The sequence below is a fragment of the Felis catus genome, chromosome B3 (genome assembly GCF_018350175.1).
Source record: "Felis catus isolate Fca126 chromosome B3, F.catus_Fca126_mat1.0, whole genome shotgun sequence".
Lineage (NCBI taxonomy): Eukaryota > Metazoa > Chordata > Mammalia > Carnivora > Felidae > Felis > Felis catus.
This window is the reverse complement of record NC_058373.1, coordinates 53,897,180-53,910,439: the sequence shown is the minus strand read 5'-3', so window position 1 is coordinate 53,910,439 and position 13,260 is coordinate 53,897,180. Positions and strand designations below refer to the sequence as shown.

Here is a 13,260-nt window from a genome sequence, read left to right as displayed (position 1 = left end):
ACTAGTTGGGAATCACAGAAAAGGGCCAAACAGTTCACCCCCCTGCAAGCTGAGGAGCCTATTCCCTGGGCCTTAAAATAAGTCACTCTCACTTCAGCTCAGGTTTTGCCAAGAAGTCTTGGTATTGGAACAAATGGAGTCTGGTAGGACTAGAAATGGTAGTAGAAAGGCTTAAAGGGGAATTGCCCAGGACAGGAAGGGAGCAGAGTACTAGCACTGATTGTATCCCCACTGCAAGACAGGCTCTGTGCCACATGCTTTATACATAGCATCTCATATTGTCCTTCCAACAGTTCTGGTATCATTAACAACATTATACAGACAAGGAAGGGTCCAGATAAGTGGTTTCCCTCATTTCATACTGTTAGAACAGTAAGTTACAGTTACAGTAAGTAACAGGGTAAGGAGTCTTTCTTTAAAGCCCATGTTCTTTCTACTCTACCATTTTATTCTTCTATGAAATGTGACTATAATGAATAAGACATTTACCCCAATATGTAGACACTTAAGCATATAAATAAATATTATTTCCCAGAAAGATCAGCTATTGTGGAGAAGACACACATTTACTCCAAAGTTGCCATTACTCAAATCATGGTTAAAATTTCCTCTCCTAGAATTTCTTGGAGATTACAGTCCATTCTTTAGAATGTCCTCTATTCTTTGAAGATGGAGCTATTTAAAGACATGAAGGGATGCTTTATGTTTGGAAATATATAAAAGCTTCTCTTAGAAAGCAGGTAGGGTGAATACGTTTTTTAGGGGCTTGAGAGATAGCATTTGTTTCCAAAGCTGGGTGAACACAAAATCATGAGATTGGCTTTCTTCTGTACCTTGTACACTGGCCACGAAGACAATTCTTTACAATGAGCTTCAAAGTACTTTGAACAATGGCAACCTTATAGGAATGAATAAATTCCAAGCTGACCACTTTTAAGTGACATGATTCATTAGTATGAACAGGTCCTGTGTGTTAGTTAAAAATCCTGCCTCAAAGGTTACAGTCACAATGTTAACCATGAAATACATGAGGCACTTTACTAAAAATGAAGAGAGTCAGGGTTGCCTGGGTGGCTCAGTCAATTAAGCACATGCAGAACCTGCTTGGGATTCTCTCTCTCTCCCTCTCTCTGCCCCTCCCCTGCTCATGCCCTTTCTCTTTCTCTCTCAAAAACAAATAAATAATTCTTAAAAAAAAAAGAGAGAGAGTCATATCTTATATATCGTACAGATACATGGTATACAAAGACACACCCCTTAGCACAGAGTGGTATGAATAAGGGTTTAAAAGCCACACTGCCCCAGGTAGACTATAAGTTAAACCCTAGAACAACCACCATATAAGCCTATAAAGCTAATAATAAAGATAAGAAGAAATCACAAAAATAATCTAAAAGAGGAAAAATGGAACAAAGAATCAATGAGGCATACAGAAAACAGTAGCAAGATAATAGATTTAAGTCTAATCACATTAAATATAAATGGGTTAAACATTCCAATTAAGAAATTTTCAGATTGCATAAAAAATCATTACCTAACTATATGCTATCTACAAGACACTCACTTTAAAGACATATATAAGTTAAAAATAGACAACAGGAAATATGGGTATGAGTTCACAGGAGAGGCCTAGACTAGGAATAAAAATATGTAAGTCATTGGCATATAGACAGTTATTAAGGCTAGCACACATACAATCACCGAGGGTGAGAATATAACTTCTCTAAATTTAGAACATTTGGCTTCCTTGAGACTGTTTTTAAATCTTTGAATTTGAATGACCTCCCTTGGCTTATGCAGACTTCAAAAGTCTCTACTGCTTTATATTTCACTATTTACATTAGTTGCCTGACTTTTGAAGTGATTTGACTTTGCAACTCCTGGTATAATGAGCAGAGGATGTGAGAGCACCAAATATCTACCAATTCTCAAAACTTAGAGAAAGACATATAAGTTAAATAATACTTCACTGGGTAGAAGGAGGTTTGTGTTCTAATTCTGATCTTACCATTAATTGCCTGTCTGATCATTAACATATCACTGGTTCTTTAGAAACCTTGGTTTCCTCATCTGTAAAATGAGGGAGTAAGTCTAATTTTTCAAGTCCTCTTGCTTTTAACTTAAACAGGCTCTGGTTCTATGACATCTGTATTAGTCACTGAACAAATAGCAAAAGAGTTTTATGTAATATTAAGCAGAAGAGCTCCATTCAAAAATTTCAAATAGATCTCTATTTTTTATTTCTGGGAGGTCACAATTGAAATTGAGAACTCAAGAATGCTCAAAAGTAAATACTCACATAGTCATCTGTGGCATCTTTGACAGCTGTCATAGTTATCACCAGGACCAAAGGCACCATGGTGGTAAACCAGGTCAAGGAAGAGATTTCTGGAATCAGCTGAAACAAACATTTCAAATAGTTTAGGGCTTTTAAGTTAGAAAATACATCTTCCAAATTTTGTCATTATATCTGACACACAGAAAGTAGTAAGATTATACTCAGTTATTTGTACAAATGTAGAATAACTTTCAATAATTTAAGTACTTTCATTAACTTATAAGACACACGGAAGTATCACTGAATGAATTTTCAGACTACTTGACAAAAAATAAAATTTTTATAGCAAGTTGAGAAGTAAGCTTCTTGAAATCCTTCAGATAATGATCTTTCCCCAGTATGACAAATGTCACTTCTCTATTCTCAGCTTCTCATCTCAACTTTTAACAAGTTTTTACTAACTTCTCACCAATTCCAAAAGAGATTCTTTGAGCCATCTACCCTGCACCAAGCAAGTACTTTTCATAAATTATGTCATTTGACATTCAGAAAAGTTCATTGAGTTAGATTATGTACCAGAGTTGTTTTGCACATACCCACAGAATTTGTATTCCATGTAAATAGCACCTCCAAGGTACAACATACAATACATTGTGAATAATTCCCTAGAGTCAGGAAATGCAGCAGTCCTAAGTATCATTTTCCCATCTTATAAATAAGTATCTGAGAGGTCACCCAACTGGGCCAAGAACATACACTGTTAAAATTTGAACTTTCATCTATTGGCCTCCAAAGCCTTGTACCTATACTTCCAAAGCCACCCACATGACAGAGACATAGTGACAGTTCACATGACTCTCTTAGAAAGAGAGTTTTCAAATGGGGTTCAGTATGGAAGTGCTTAAGAGTCATAAGATAGGAAAAGAGTGGATATGGTCATTGTATGGAGATCAGGCCCTAACAAAAACAGCTCTAAATTAAATCAATTTTATACAATAGCTTCCACATAAAATTTTTTAAAAAGGAAAAAAAACTCAAAAGCCTCTGTGATACCAATAAAAACATCAGCCTGAGTGGCAGAAAAGCTAGATTGTAGTCCTAATTCTATCACTGACTCATTGTAAAAGCTTTACACATCACTTAACCTTTCTGGGTCTCATTTCTTGATCAAAAAAAAAAAAAAAGAAGGCTGGACTAAATCATCCCAAAGGCTCCTTCCAGACATAAAATTCTGTGAGCAAGAGCCTTTGACTATACATAAGAAAGCCATTAGAGCAATGAGCTCAAAAGTCTGGAATGATGTAAAGAGTTATATAAAGAAGCCAAAAGCAAATTCATAGGGGGCAACAAAAGAAATCTTGGATTCCAAAGTCTTTTCAGTAAACTGTAAGGTATACATTCACTCTGGAGTTTTTGTTGTTGTTTTGTTTTGTTGTACCTATTCAGCATTCAGTTCTTCTCAAGTACACCTTAGGGAACTTTCTCACTCCCCCTCTTCCACTTTCAGTCCATACAATGTTGGCAGACTCATTCCATTCTGGCTCCACATTTTGGCATGTGATCTAGAGCAAGTCAACCATTGCTACGAATTCTTAAGCCGCCATGATTTATTTATGGATAGCGATGTAACTCAGCATAGTCCAGTGAGAGCTAATCCCAAGATTTGCTGAAACAACCAAAAAAAATGATTCATTCTCTTTCTCTCTCCGTCTCCCTATCTCTCTTTCACGTTGGAGTTGGAGCCAGGAGAATAAAAGTCTAAAGCTTTCAGAGACCACCTGGTAGAGAGGGCCTGCCTGAAAGTAAAGCCAACATGGAGGAAAGAAAAGTCACATCTTGGGGCACCTGGGTTGCTCAGTCAGTTAAGCAGCTGACCTCAGGCTCAGGTCATGATCTCTCAGTTTGTGAGTTGGAGCCTGCATTGGCTTCTGTGCTGACAGCCCAGAACCTGGAACCTGCTTTGGATTTTGTGTCTCCCTCTCTCTCTACTCCCCAACTTGTGTGCTCACACTCTTTCAATCTCTCTCTCAAAATAAAATAAACATTAAAAAAAAAATTTTTTTAAGAACAGTCACATCCTATTGAAATAGTCTGCCCATGTATCCAGTCGTACACAAAATGAGAAATATTCCTAAATATATTCCTATTTTGCTTAAACGAATTTAGGTTTCTGCCACTTACAGCCAAAGGTCCTTAATATAGTTATTCAATTAAGTAAAAATAGTACTCAAAGTTATTAATCTTGACTGCACACATCTAACCCATCTTTTTACCTCCTAAAATTAACACAGAGCCCAGCACATTCTGAATGTACCACTTTGGTCTGATTAAATTACTCTAAAATAAATACTAGGTAAATAACTGGCTATCATGAACTGTTTATATGTATGTGTATTGTTTGATTTATGCCTTCTTTTCTTTGCTAAAATATCAGTAAAAGCTAAAATTTTCTTTAAGCCCAAGTTTTAGTCAGCTGAGAGGAACAAGAAAGTTTATTAACTACCAATTAACCTATATATTTTACACACACACACACAAATAGGTTATTGTTCTTAGATGCAAATGAAATTTTCCCAGTTAGCTTCCACTGTCTACTACTCAGCTAGACTGCCTCAACTCTGATAACACCCATACTGTCAACACAAGACGGAGATAAAGAAAGGAGGAAGGCTATGGACAGTAATTATTAGGCTCTGGTGTGGTTCAAATAAAGTGCAAGGCTGCATTCTAAAATGACCTCAGTGTTTAACATGATGAATGTACTAGTTTTTACCCATTCCTGACCCTCCCACATTTGTAAAGAGAAACAGCAATAACATTCAAAATCTGATAAGAAGGGTTTTACCTAATCATGAACATTTAGCTAAGTGAATTAATTTTTTCAAATTATATGAATACTCCTAACAAACTGATGATTAAGAAATACAACCTAAACATTACCTGTAAAATCAGAAGGAAAAGGAAATAGGCATTTGCCACTCTTTGGAACTGTTCAAATAAATTAATTGGCAAAAAGGTAAGAATGTTGTACTTGGATGTGTGGATACAATTATCCTGAAAAAAAAAAAAATAGCATCATGTTAGATAGGGGCAAGGCATTGCTCATTTATCAGAAATAGCTCTAAAACTTACAAGGATGAACATGAATTATGCCAGAATGAGACACATAAACCAATCACTGAGAAAATTTTAAGTTCTATGTGGCCCAAGGTGTTCATTTTTCCCAAAATGACACTCTCCTGATATAGTTGAAATTACTGTCCAATGCCATAAAATAAACCATGACTTAAAAATGAATCAAGTACGAGTCTGCCTCTGAAATTTTTTACTCTTACGTATTCATTCATTTGGCAAATATTGCTTGAGCACCTACTGTATGCAACACTGAGCTTGTACTTAGAGCCGTGAAGTCTGAATAAACTTTAGAGATCATCTGGTCCACTTTCCCATTCTTTAGATAATTCTGACAAGGGGAATCCTAGTCAGGTCTTTAAAAGTCTTCTGTGATGGAAAACTGACCACCTCACGAAGCAGCCTCTTTTTATTTCAGGACTGGAATTGCTAGAAAGGTCTTTATTATGAGAAACCCAAATCTGCCTCTCCGTAACTTTTTACCATGTGCCAAATTCCATCCCCCAGGTCCCCCAGACAAAGTCTAAGCCCTTTAAATGTTGGAAACCTTCAAATATTTGAAGACCACTCCTAGGATTCCCCAAATCATCTTTACTCTGATCCAGACATTCTCAAACCCCTCAGCCATTCCATGACTTATTTTATCGGCATCTCTTCCTGATCAGTTTCTTCTAGATCTATCCCAGCCTCTCTGCATCTCTCTTAAAACATGTCGCCCAAAACCAAACACAACCAATCCAAGTACAGTAGAAACTTTGATGTTCTGTGTTCTGGAATATCGTATTAACATGCCTTAAAATTTCATCAGCATTTTGGCAGTTGTAGCTCACTGTTTATTCATTGAGTTTTTATGAACTAAAATATGTAGATCATTTCTTCATAAATCACTATGAAATCAGATAGTCCCTTCCTAAACATTTACCATTGATTTTCTCAAATATTGACATCTTTGATATATTCCTATTATACTAATCTAATGAAAAAAATAATTTTAAATATACTATCAAACTATTAAATATTCCTCCTAGCTTTGTGTCATCAAAAAATTTCAGGGGCACCTGGGTGGCTCAGTCAGTTAAGCAGCCAACTTCGCTCAGGTCATGATCTTGCTCTTCGTGAGTTCCAACCCCATATCAGGCTCTGTGCTGACAGCTTAGAGACTAAGGCCTGCTTTGGATTCTGTGTCTCCCTCTCTCTCTCTCTCTCTCTCTGCTCTTCCCCCACTTTACAGTCTGTCTCCATCTCTCTCTAAAAAATAAACAAACATTAAAAAGAATTAAAACAATTTCAATTTTTAGCTATTCTTCCAAAGCTGTATGGACTAATACACTATAATTTTTTTTAACATTTATTTATTATTAAGAGACAGAAAATGAGTATGGAAGGGGCAAAGAGAGGAGGAGACACAGAATCGGAAGCAGGCTCCAGGCTCTGACCTGTCAGCACAGAGTCTCATACGGGGCTCGAACCCACGAACCATGAGATCATGACCTGAGCCAAAGTCGGAGGCTCAACTGACTGAGCCACCCAGATACCCCTAGACTAACACATTATAAAGGACAAGACTAAAGACTCCCCCCAAAAAACAAAAAAACCCCACAGACACAGAAAAACATTTTTATTAAAAAAATAAGCTTTTTCATCCACTTGTATTTTATTTTATTTTTTTTTCCAACGTTTTTATTTATTTTTGGGACAGAGAGAGACAGAGCATGAATGGGGGAGGGGCAGAGAGAGAGGGAGACACAGAATCAGAAACAGGCTCCAGGCTCCGAGCCATCAGCCCAGAGCCCGACGCGGGGCTCGAACTCACGGACCGCGAGATCGTGACCTGGCTGAAGTCGGACGTTTAACCGACTGCGCCACCCAGGCGCCCCTTTCCACTTGTATTTTAAAACTCAGCCTGTGTGACTGGTTTTAAGCCAAACTACACTGGCTCCTAGTAATCGCTGCTACCTGTTTAAAGAAAATATGGTCCCCTGTTAAATTTTTCAAATTTACCAGGAATCAGTGTGTCTAGCTCTGTGCAAGAAGCTGTGGGAGAGTAAGAGAGGTGCCAAGCGGAGAATTCCCAGCTTAGTTGGTCTGTTTCACAGTCATGTCCTGCAAACCCTTCTGTAAGCTGATGATGACTATTTTGCAGTGAGCTATCAACTCAAGGTGTGGGCTGGAAGAAAGGCTGTGAGAGCTGCTAATCACGTAACAGGTTTCTGAGGAAGGGACTTGGAGAAAAGAATAGGGAGGAGGAAAGCTAAGGAGAAAAAGCAGTTAACAAAAAAAAAATCACATATACTTAACTGTTTTATATTTTCTTCTAAGTTGAAACTAAAATGAGGTTAAGTCTGTATCTTGTAAAAGGACAGATGGAACATCTGCTGGGAAGCTCAAAACCATGACAGGAATTATAAAGAAAATCTTCTACAAAACTGAATTCCACATAGGTAAAAAGACAATTGTGTGGGATAAAGTGATAATGCCAAATGGGGACTGTGACGATTTTCTTCTATTTGTTTAACTTGACATATAGCAATGATTGTGTTGTTCTTCTGGCTCTGTTGTGACTTAGTCACAGATGATGCAAACCCTCACAGCTATGATTGGGAACAAAGAACGAGTGCTCCCCCTCCTGGAGGATCTCTGGACACATTTACCTTTCTTTTTCAATCAAAAGGGAAAAAGTGGTTCTATTTCTACTGCTTGTCCAAGGATGTAGGTATTGATAAGACCTTAAATATTCAGTCACTTCACTGATCAACCTATTGGCTTACAGTCAAATTTTACTACAATTCATGCCATTATATAGCACAGAAGATCTTTACCTCTATCCTCTTAGCACGACTTTTCCACCACGGACCACTAGAAATATCCCAATACAGAAGCAAGGAGGAAGAAGAGGAAAACAAGAAAAAAAGGAATACATCTGGAGAATCCATATAGAATCCTTAGTGCTGGTTGAAACCAGGATGGAAGTCATGGGTTTAGTTTGTTAACCAGGTGGGCTAGTTAACTGACTCCAAGATGTCATAGGCAATCCTGGACCACAGGAGGCCTCCCATGTAGTGGGAAAGTTTCTACCCCTAGAGGAATATCAGAGAACATCAGTTCTCTATAGGAAGCTTGCTTCCAAGAGGAAGAGGACAGAGCTGAGATGGGAAGGCCCAGAGAACCCTGCAAGATTGACACATTGAATAAGTAACGCCACCACAAAGTGAGTAAAGGGGTGGAGAGAAAAGTGTTGCCACAGTAGAGATCCCTCCACCAGGAAGACAACATCAGGATGAGGGGGAAACAAAACATCGCTCCTCTAAAATATATTAACACAAAGGCCCTGAAGTAGGCAAAAGATGGCTCACTTGGGGGTCTAAAAAGGGGACTATGAGGCTGTACTAAAGAGGTCAGCACAAACTGAGGCTAGAGAGAGAAGTTCCCTGAAATACATGCTAAGAATTTGGTGTTTATCATAAAGACTAAAATTTTAAGTGAAGAGGGAACTACTGAATGGCTTTAAACAAAGGAGTAACCTGAAGAACTTCTAATTTTAAAAGATCACAGTAGCTAGAGTGGAGAACAAGTTGGAAATGACACAAGAATAGATGAGAGAAGACCATGAGAAGGTTTTTTAATTAGTCCAGGTGAGAGATGATGGGTGGCTTAAAACAGAGGGTGACAAAAAAGGTTGACAATGAATAATAATAATATAAAAGAGCAGCTGGTATTTATCAAGCTCTTCCTATGTATACTATTCTAAAAACTTTAAATTTTACAGCTTATTTTATCTTCACAAAACCTTTATGCAATAGGTACTATTATCCTTACTCTATACAAGAGGAATCCCAGGCTTGGAGAGATTAAGTAATATGTATAAGCAAGGTTATATAACAGATAAGTGATGGAACCAGGATTTGAACCCAGGTACTCTGCTTCTAGAGCCCACTCCTCAGCAGTGAACTTCCCCAATTCAGGGCAAAGCAGATCTCTCTTCTGCTTTCAGATCAATCATCCCCTGCTCTCGCCTCCACTCTGAATTTCTGGTCTGCTGCCACTTTCTTACCAAGGAAAATAACACTGTATATCTACCTTTTCCTCTTGAGTCAACCCATGCTGTAGGAGCTCTGGTTATCTATTGCCTGATGTATGATTACAGTTTCCCGTGTTCTCTTTCAGACCCCCTCAAGAGTGATTCTCTTGGTCCCTGACAAAGTTCAATGCAAGTAAATAGTATAAATAACCACTCTTTTTGTTTAGCTTTCTGACAGAAGCAGCATTGGCCAAAGTCCTTTACATTTTCACATTAACTATTTGGTACAGGAAAAAGTAAAGTAAAAATGATAAATTCTTCAGAGGTGGAACATCAAACTCAATATTAGCAAAATGAGAGGCATTATTTTTTATAATGAGATTTTATTGTGTAATCGTATTGCTTAAGAAAACAAAGCAAATAGAAAATAACAAACACTGCTAAATTAGTAAACAGAGCATTTGGGGAGTTTACTTAAATTCTTCCACTGGAAATATGGAGCTAATAAGATTTCTCACTTACATATTTATAGGACTATTGTGGAGATTAAATGAGATCATAGATGTGAAAGCATTTTTGAGTTTTACTTTGAAAGAATTATACAAATATAAGATTTCTGTGAAGGGTCCCCAAATAATCCAAATGGTTTTAGGAAATTCAATGCCATAGTAACAAACAACTCCAGAGTCTTCATGGCTTAAAATAATAAAGGTTTATTTCTTGCTCGTGCTACTTATTCAACATGAGCCAGCAGGGAGACCGTTTCATCATAGTTACTCACAATGGACCAGCCACCATCTCAGACACTTGCAATTACAGTTCCAAAGGGAAAGAGAATGCTCTGAAGGGTTTCTTACCTATAAATTTATGCTTCATCCCAAAGGCTCAAACTCGTTGATCAGAACAAGTCCCCATATGCCCAAAAGGCAGAAAGCCAGAAACACTTATGGACACCACAACCAGAAATGGAAACTAAGTCTAATATTTGGGGAATGTGGGACACATCAGCCATAAAAATCAAATATCAAAAAACAAACTTAGTGCTACAAATCCAGTCTTATTTTAATGCTAGGTGTAACAGACATTTGACTATTTTTCCCTTCCCCTGAGCTAACAGTGCTGCAAATTTCTTAGTCTTGTGGTCAGGATAGATTCAATTCTCATTGATAACTCCAGGGTCAAACCCAGAATAGCTTAAACCAAATACATGGCCCATCTTCCTAACTACAATCTTGAGTTCAGGGATTAGCACGTGAACCATGTCAATTCTGGGAATTTGCTACAATTGTTGGCTTTCTCTTTCCTACTGAATTCCAACCTGGAAGCAAAGAGCCCTAAGAATCACTGACAGCATCTTGGGACCCTGAGTGGGGAGGCTGCCAGAAATAAAATCTACACTGAAGATTCAGGGCCAAGAAATGCAGAGAAAGAAACTAGACCAAGCCTCTCCTGAGGCTAGCTTGCCCTATTTCAGGACTTCTCAGTTTTTTATCTGTTCACTTATTTTATTATCTAAGTCACTTTGACTTAATTTCTCTTTTACGCCCAATCAACCAAATACCAGTTAAGAACATTAATAATATATACAAGATCAGTTTACATTTTTATATAATAGTGTACTTTCTTCTCTATATTTGCCTTAAGGAATGAGTCACAGAAGGCCAAGCCAAAATGCATCTGGTGGTTGTCCCAGGACGTTGCCTGCGTCTGTGATCCCACAGGCCAAACCCCAGGAGCTTTCGCAATGAGCACCACAGTTTCAGCCCTCTCAGATCTTCCCACATTTGATGAAACATTGTTATGTCGTGACAGCTGTAAAAAGTAACAGTCAGGGAGCTTGAGGGGGGGAAAGAGCCTAACATTCTTGCCATAAGAGGAGGCAGAGAAAGATGGTACAATATTCACTTCAGAAGGACAAACAGTCCTGACTCTTAAAGAGAAATTATCTCTAAACCATAAAATAAAACCCAAACTGTGATGGCGTACACAGGACACTTGCATAAAAAAGGAAGTGGCCTAAACACATTTGCACCACTCAGGAAATATGTGACACACCCTTGGTTATGCAAAGGTCCCAAAAGAACTCACACACGGGGCACATAAGCCTGGAGATGGGGTGTGTGGCGCCTCACCGACCCCAGGCAGAACCACAACTCCTCAGTGTTAGTCAAATGGTGCCCAGTGAGCAGTGTATCGCCCTCAAGGTTGGGAGGCAGGACAAGATGATAGTGCTCCTCTGTGAACACTGCTGACTGCGGGTCAAGCCACAGAAGAGGCCTTACAGACAGCCAATAAACGGCACTGTCATCACCACCACCACCATCTTCATTACGTTCCTCTGAGCCTGGGATCCCCAATAGGAATAAGGCATTGGTGGGGAGGGCACATTGTCCCCGGCATTCCTTCATTCATACGACCAAGAGCCTTTCATGTGACAGGCACTGTCATTGAGCCAGGACTGCAGATATGAATAGACAAAGTCCCAACCTTCCCGGAGGAAGTTTGCATTCTAGTCATGGGAAGAGAGGCAGGAATACACAGACAAACTTGTACACTGATGACACAGTTAAAGAAAATGATCAATGCTATGAAGTGAGTAACAATACAGGAACACCTTGCCTACCAAGACTCCCTTAGGAAGCCTGCACATTTGACATTTCAGGTTAAGGCAACTTCAGGATTATCCTATCTGATGAGACCACTGTGGCATCTGTCCTCCAAGGGACACCCAACAGTCCTTCAGGCTATTAAAAAAAAATAGTAACTTCTGTGTATGTTTTAACAAAGAAATTTAAAGTTGCGGTTATTAATGTTTAATGTACAGATCATCTTAACTTTATATACACAAACATACATACTTACATTTATATATATATAATGTAATGTGTATATATATATATATATGTCTGTATATATATATATGTAATGTAAGTATATATGGATATATACATACAAACACAAGGTAAATATACGTATATTGGGAAGGTTTTCTTTTTTTCTAGCTAGGTATTTGATCTGGGCAACATATTTGGATCTACTTTTTTTTAATAAAGTATAGTTGACACACAATGTTAAATTAGTCTCAGGTGTACAACATAGTGATTTGACAATCCCATACATTACTCAATGTTCGCCATGAATAAGTGTAATCACACAACGTTATTACAGTATTATTACCTATATTCCCAAATGCTGTATCTCTGTAACGTACTTATTTTATTAACTTAAAGTTTGTACTTCTTAATCCTCTTTACCTATTTCCACCATCCTACCATTACCCTCCCATCTGGCAACCACCAGCTGGTTCTCTGTATTTAGAAGTCTGGTGCTGGTTTTTGTTTGTTCATTTGTTTTGTCTTTTACATTCCACATCTAAGTTTTATTTGTCTTCTTCTGACTTATCTGACTTAATATAATAATACCCTCTAGGTCCGTCCATGTTGTTGCAAATGGCAAGACCTCATTCTTTTTGAAGGCTGACTAGTATTTCATCATCTTTATCCATTTTCATCTATCAATAGGCACAGGACGGTCTTATTTTTATAAGTAGGGAACATGCTCAAAAAGTTTGAAAACTGTTAGACTAAACACTGTTATAATCAGGGAAAATGAGTGTGGCCCATGTGTCACCAAGAAGTGGGTGCAAAATGAAGAAAGTATGACTTTGTGTGTAATGATGTCTGTTTCATGCAAGGACACCAGCTAACATGTAGTGTCTCCCTACACAGGCTAAGCACTGTGCCAAGCACTGTACATACATCATCTCAGATAATCTCCAAAAAATTTAATGAGCTGTTGCGACTTCAGCACCATTTTACAGAAGAAGAAACTG

General features: G+C 38.1%; 1 protein-coding gene across 9 annotated transcripts in view; it reads right to left on the bottom strand.

Annotated features, from left to right (window-relative positions):
• ATP8B4 (ATPase phospholipid transporting 8B4 (putative)) overlaps positions 1–13,260 on the bottom strand; it is a 279,642-nt gene that overhangs the window by 180,449 nt on the left and 85,933 nt on the right. For all 9 annotated transcript variants that reach the window (XM_045059334.1, XM_019832448.3, XM_019832446.3 and 6 more), the window contains 2 exons: positions 5,219–5,332; positions 2,300–2,398 (listed from right to left, as the gene is read on the bottom strand). In XM_045059334.1, coding sequence (XP_044915269.1) covers positions 2,300–2,398; positions 5,219–5,332 — 213 coding nt within the window. The remainder of the gene's footprint in view (positions 1–2,299; positions 2,399–5,218; positions 5,333–13,260) is intronic.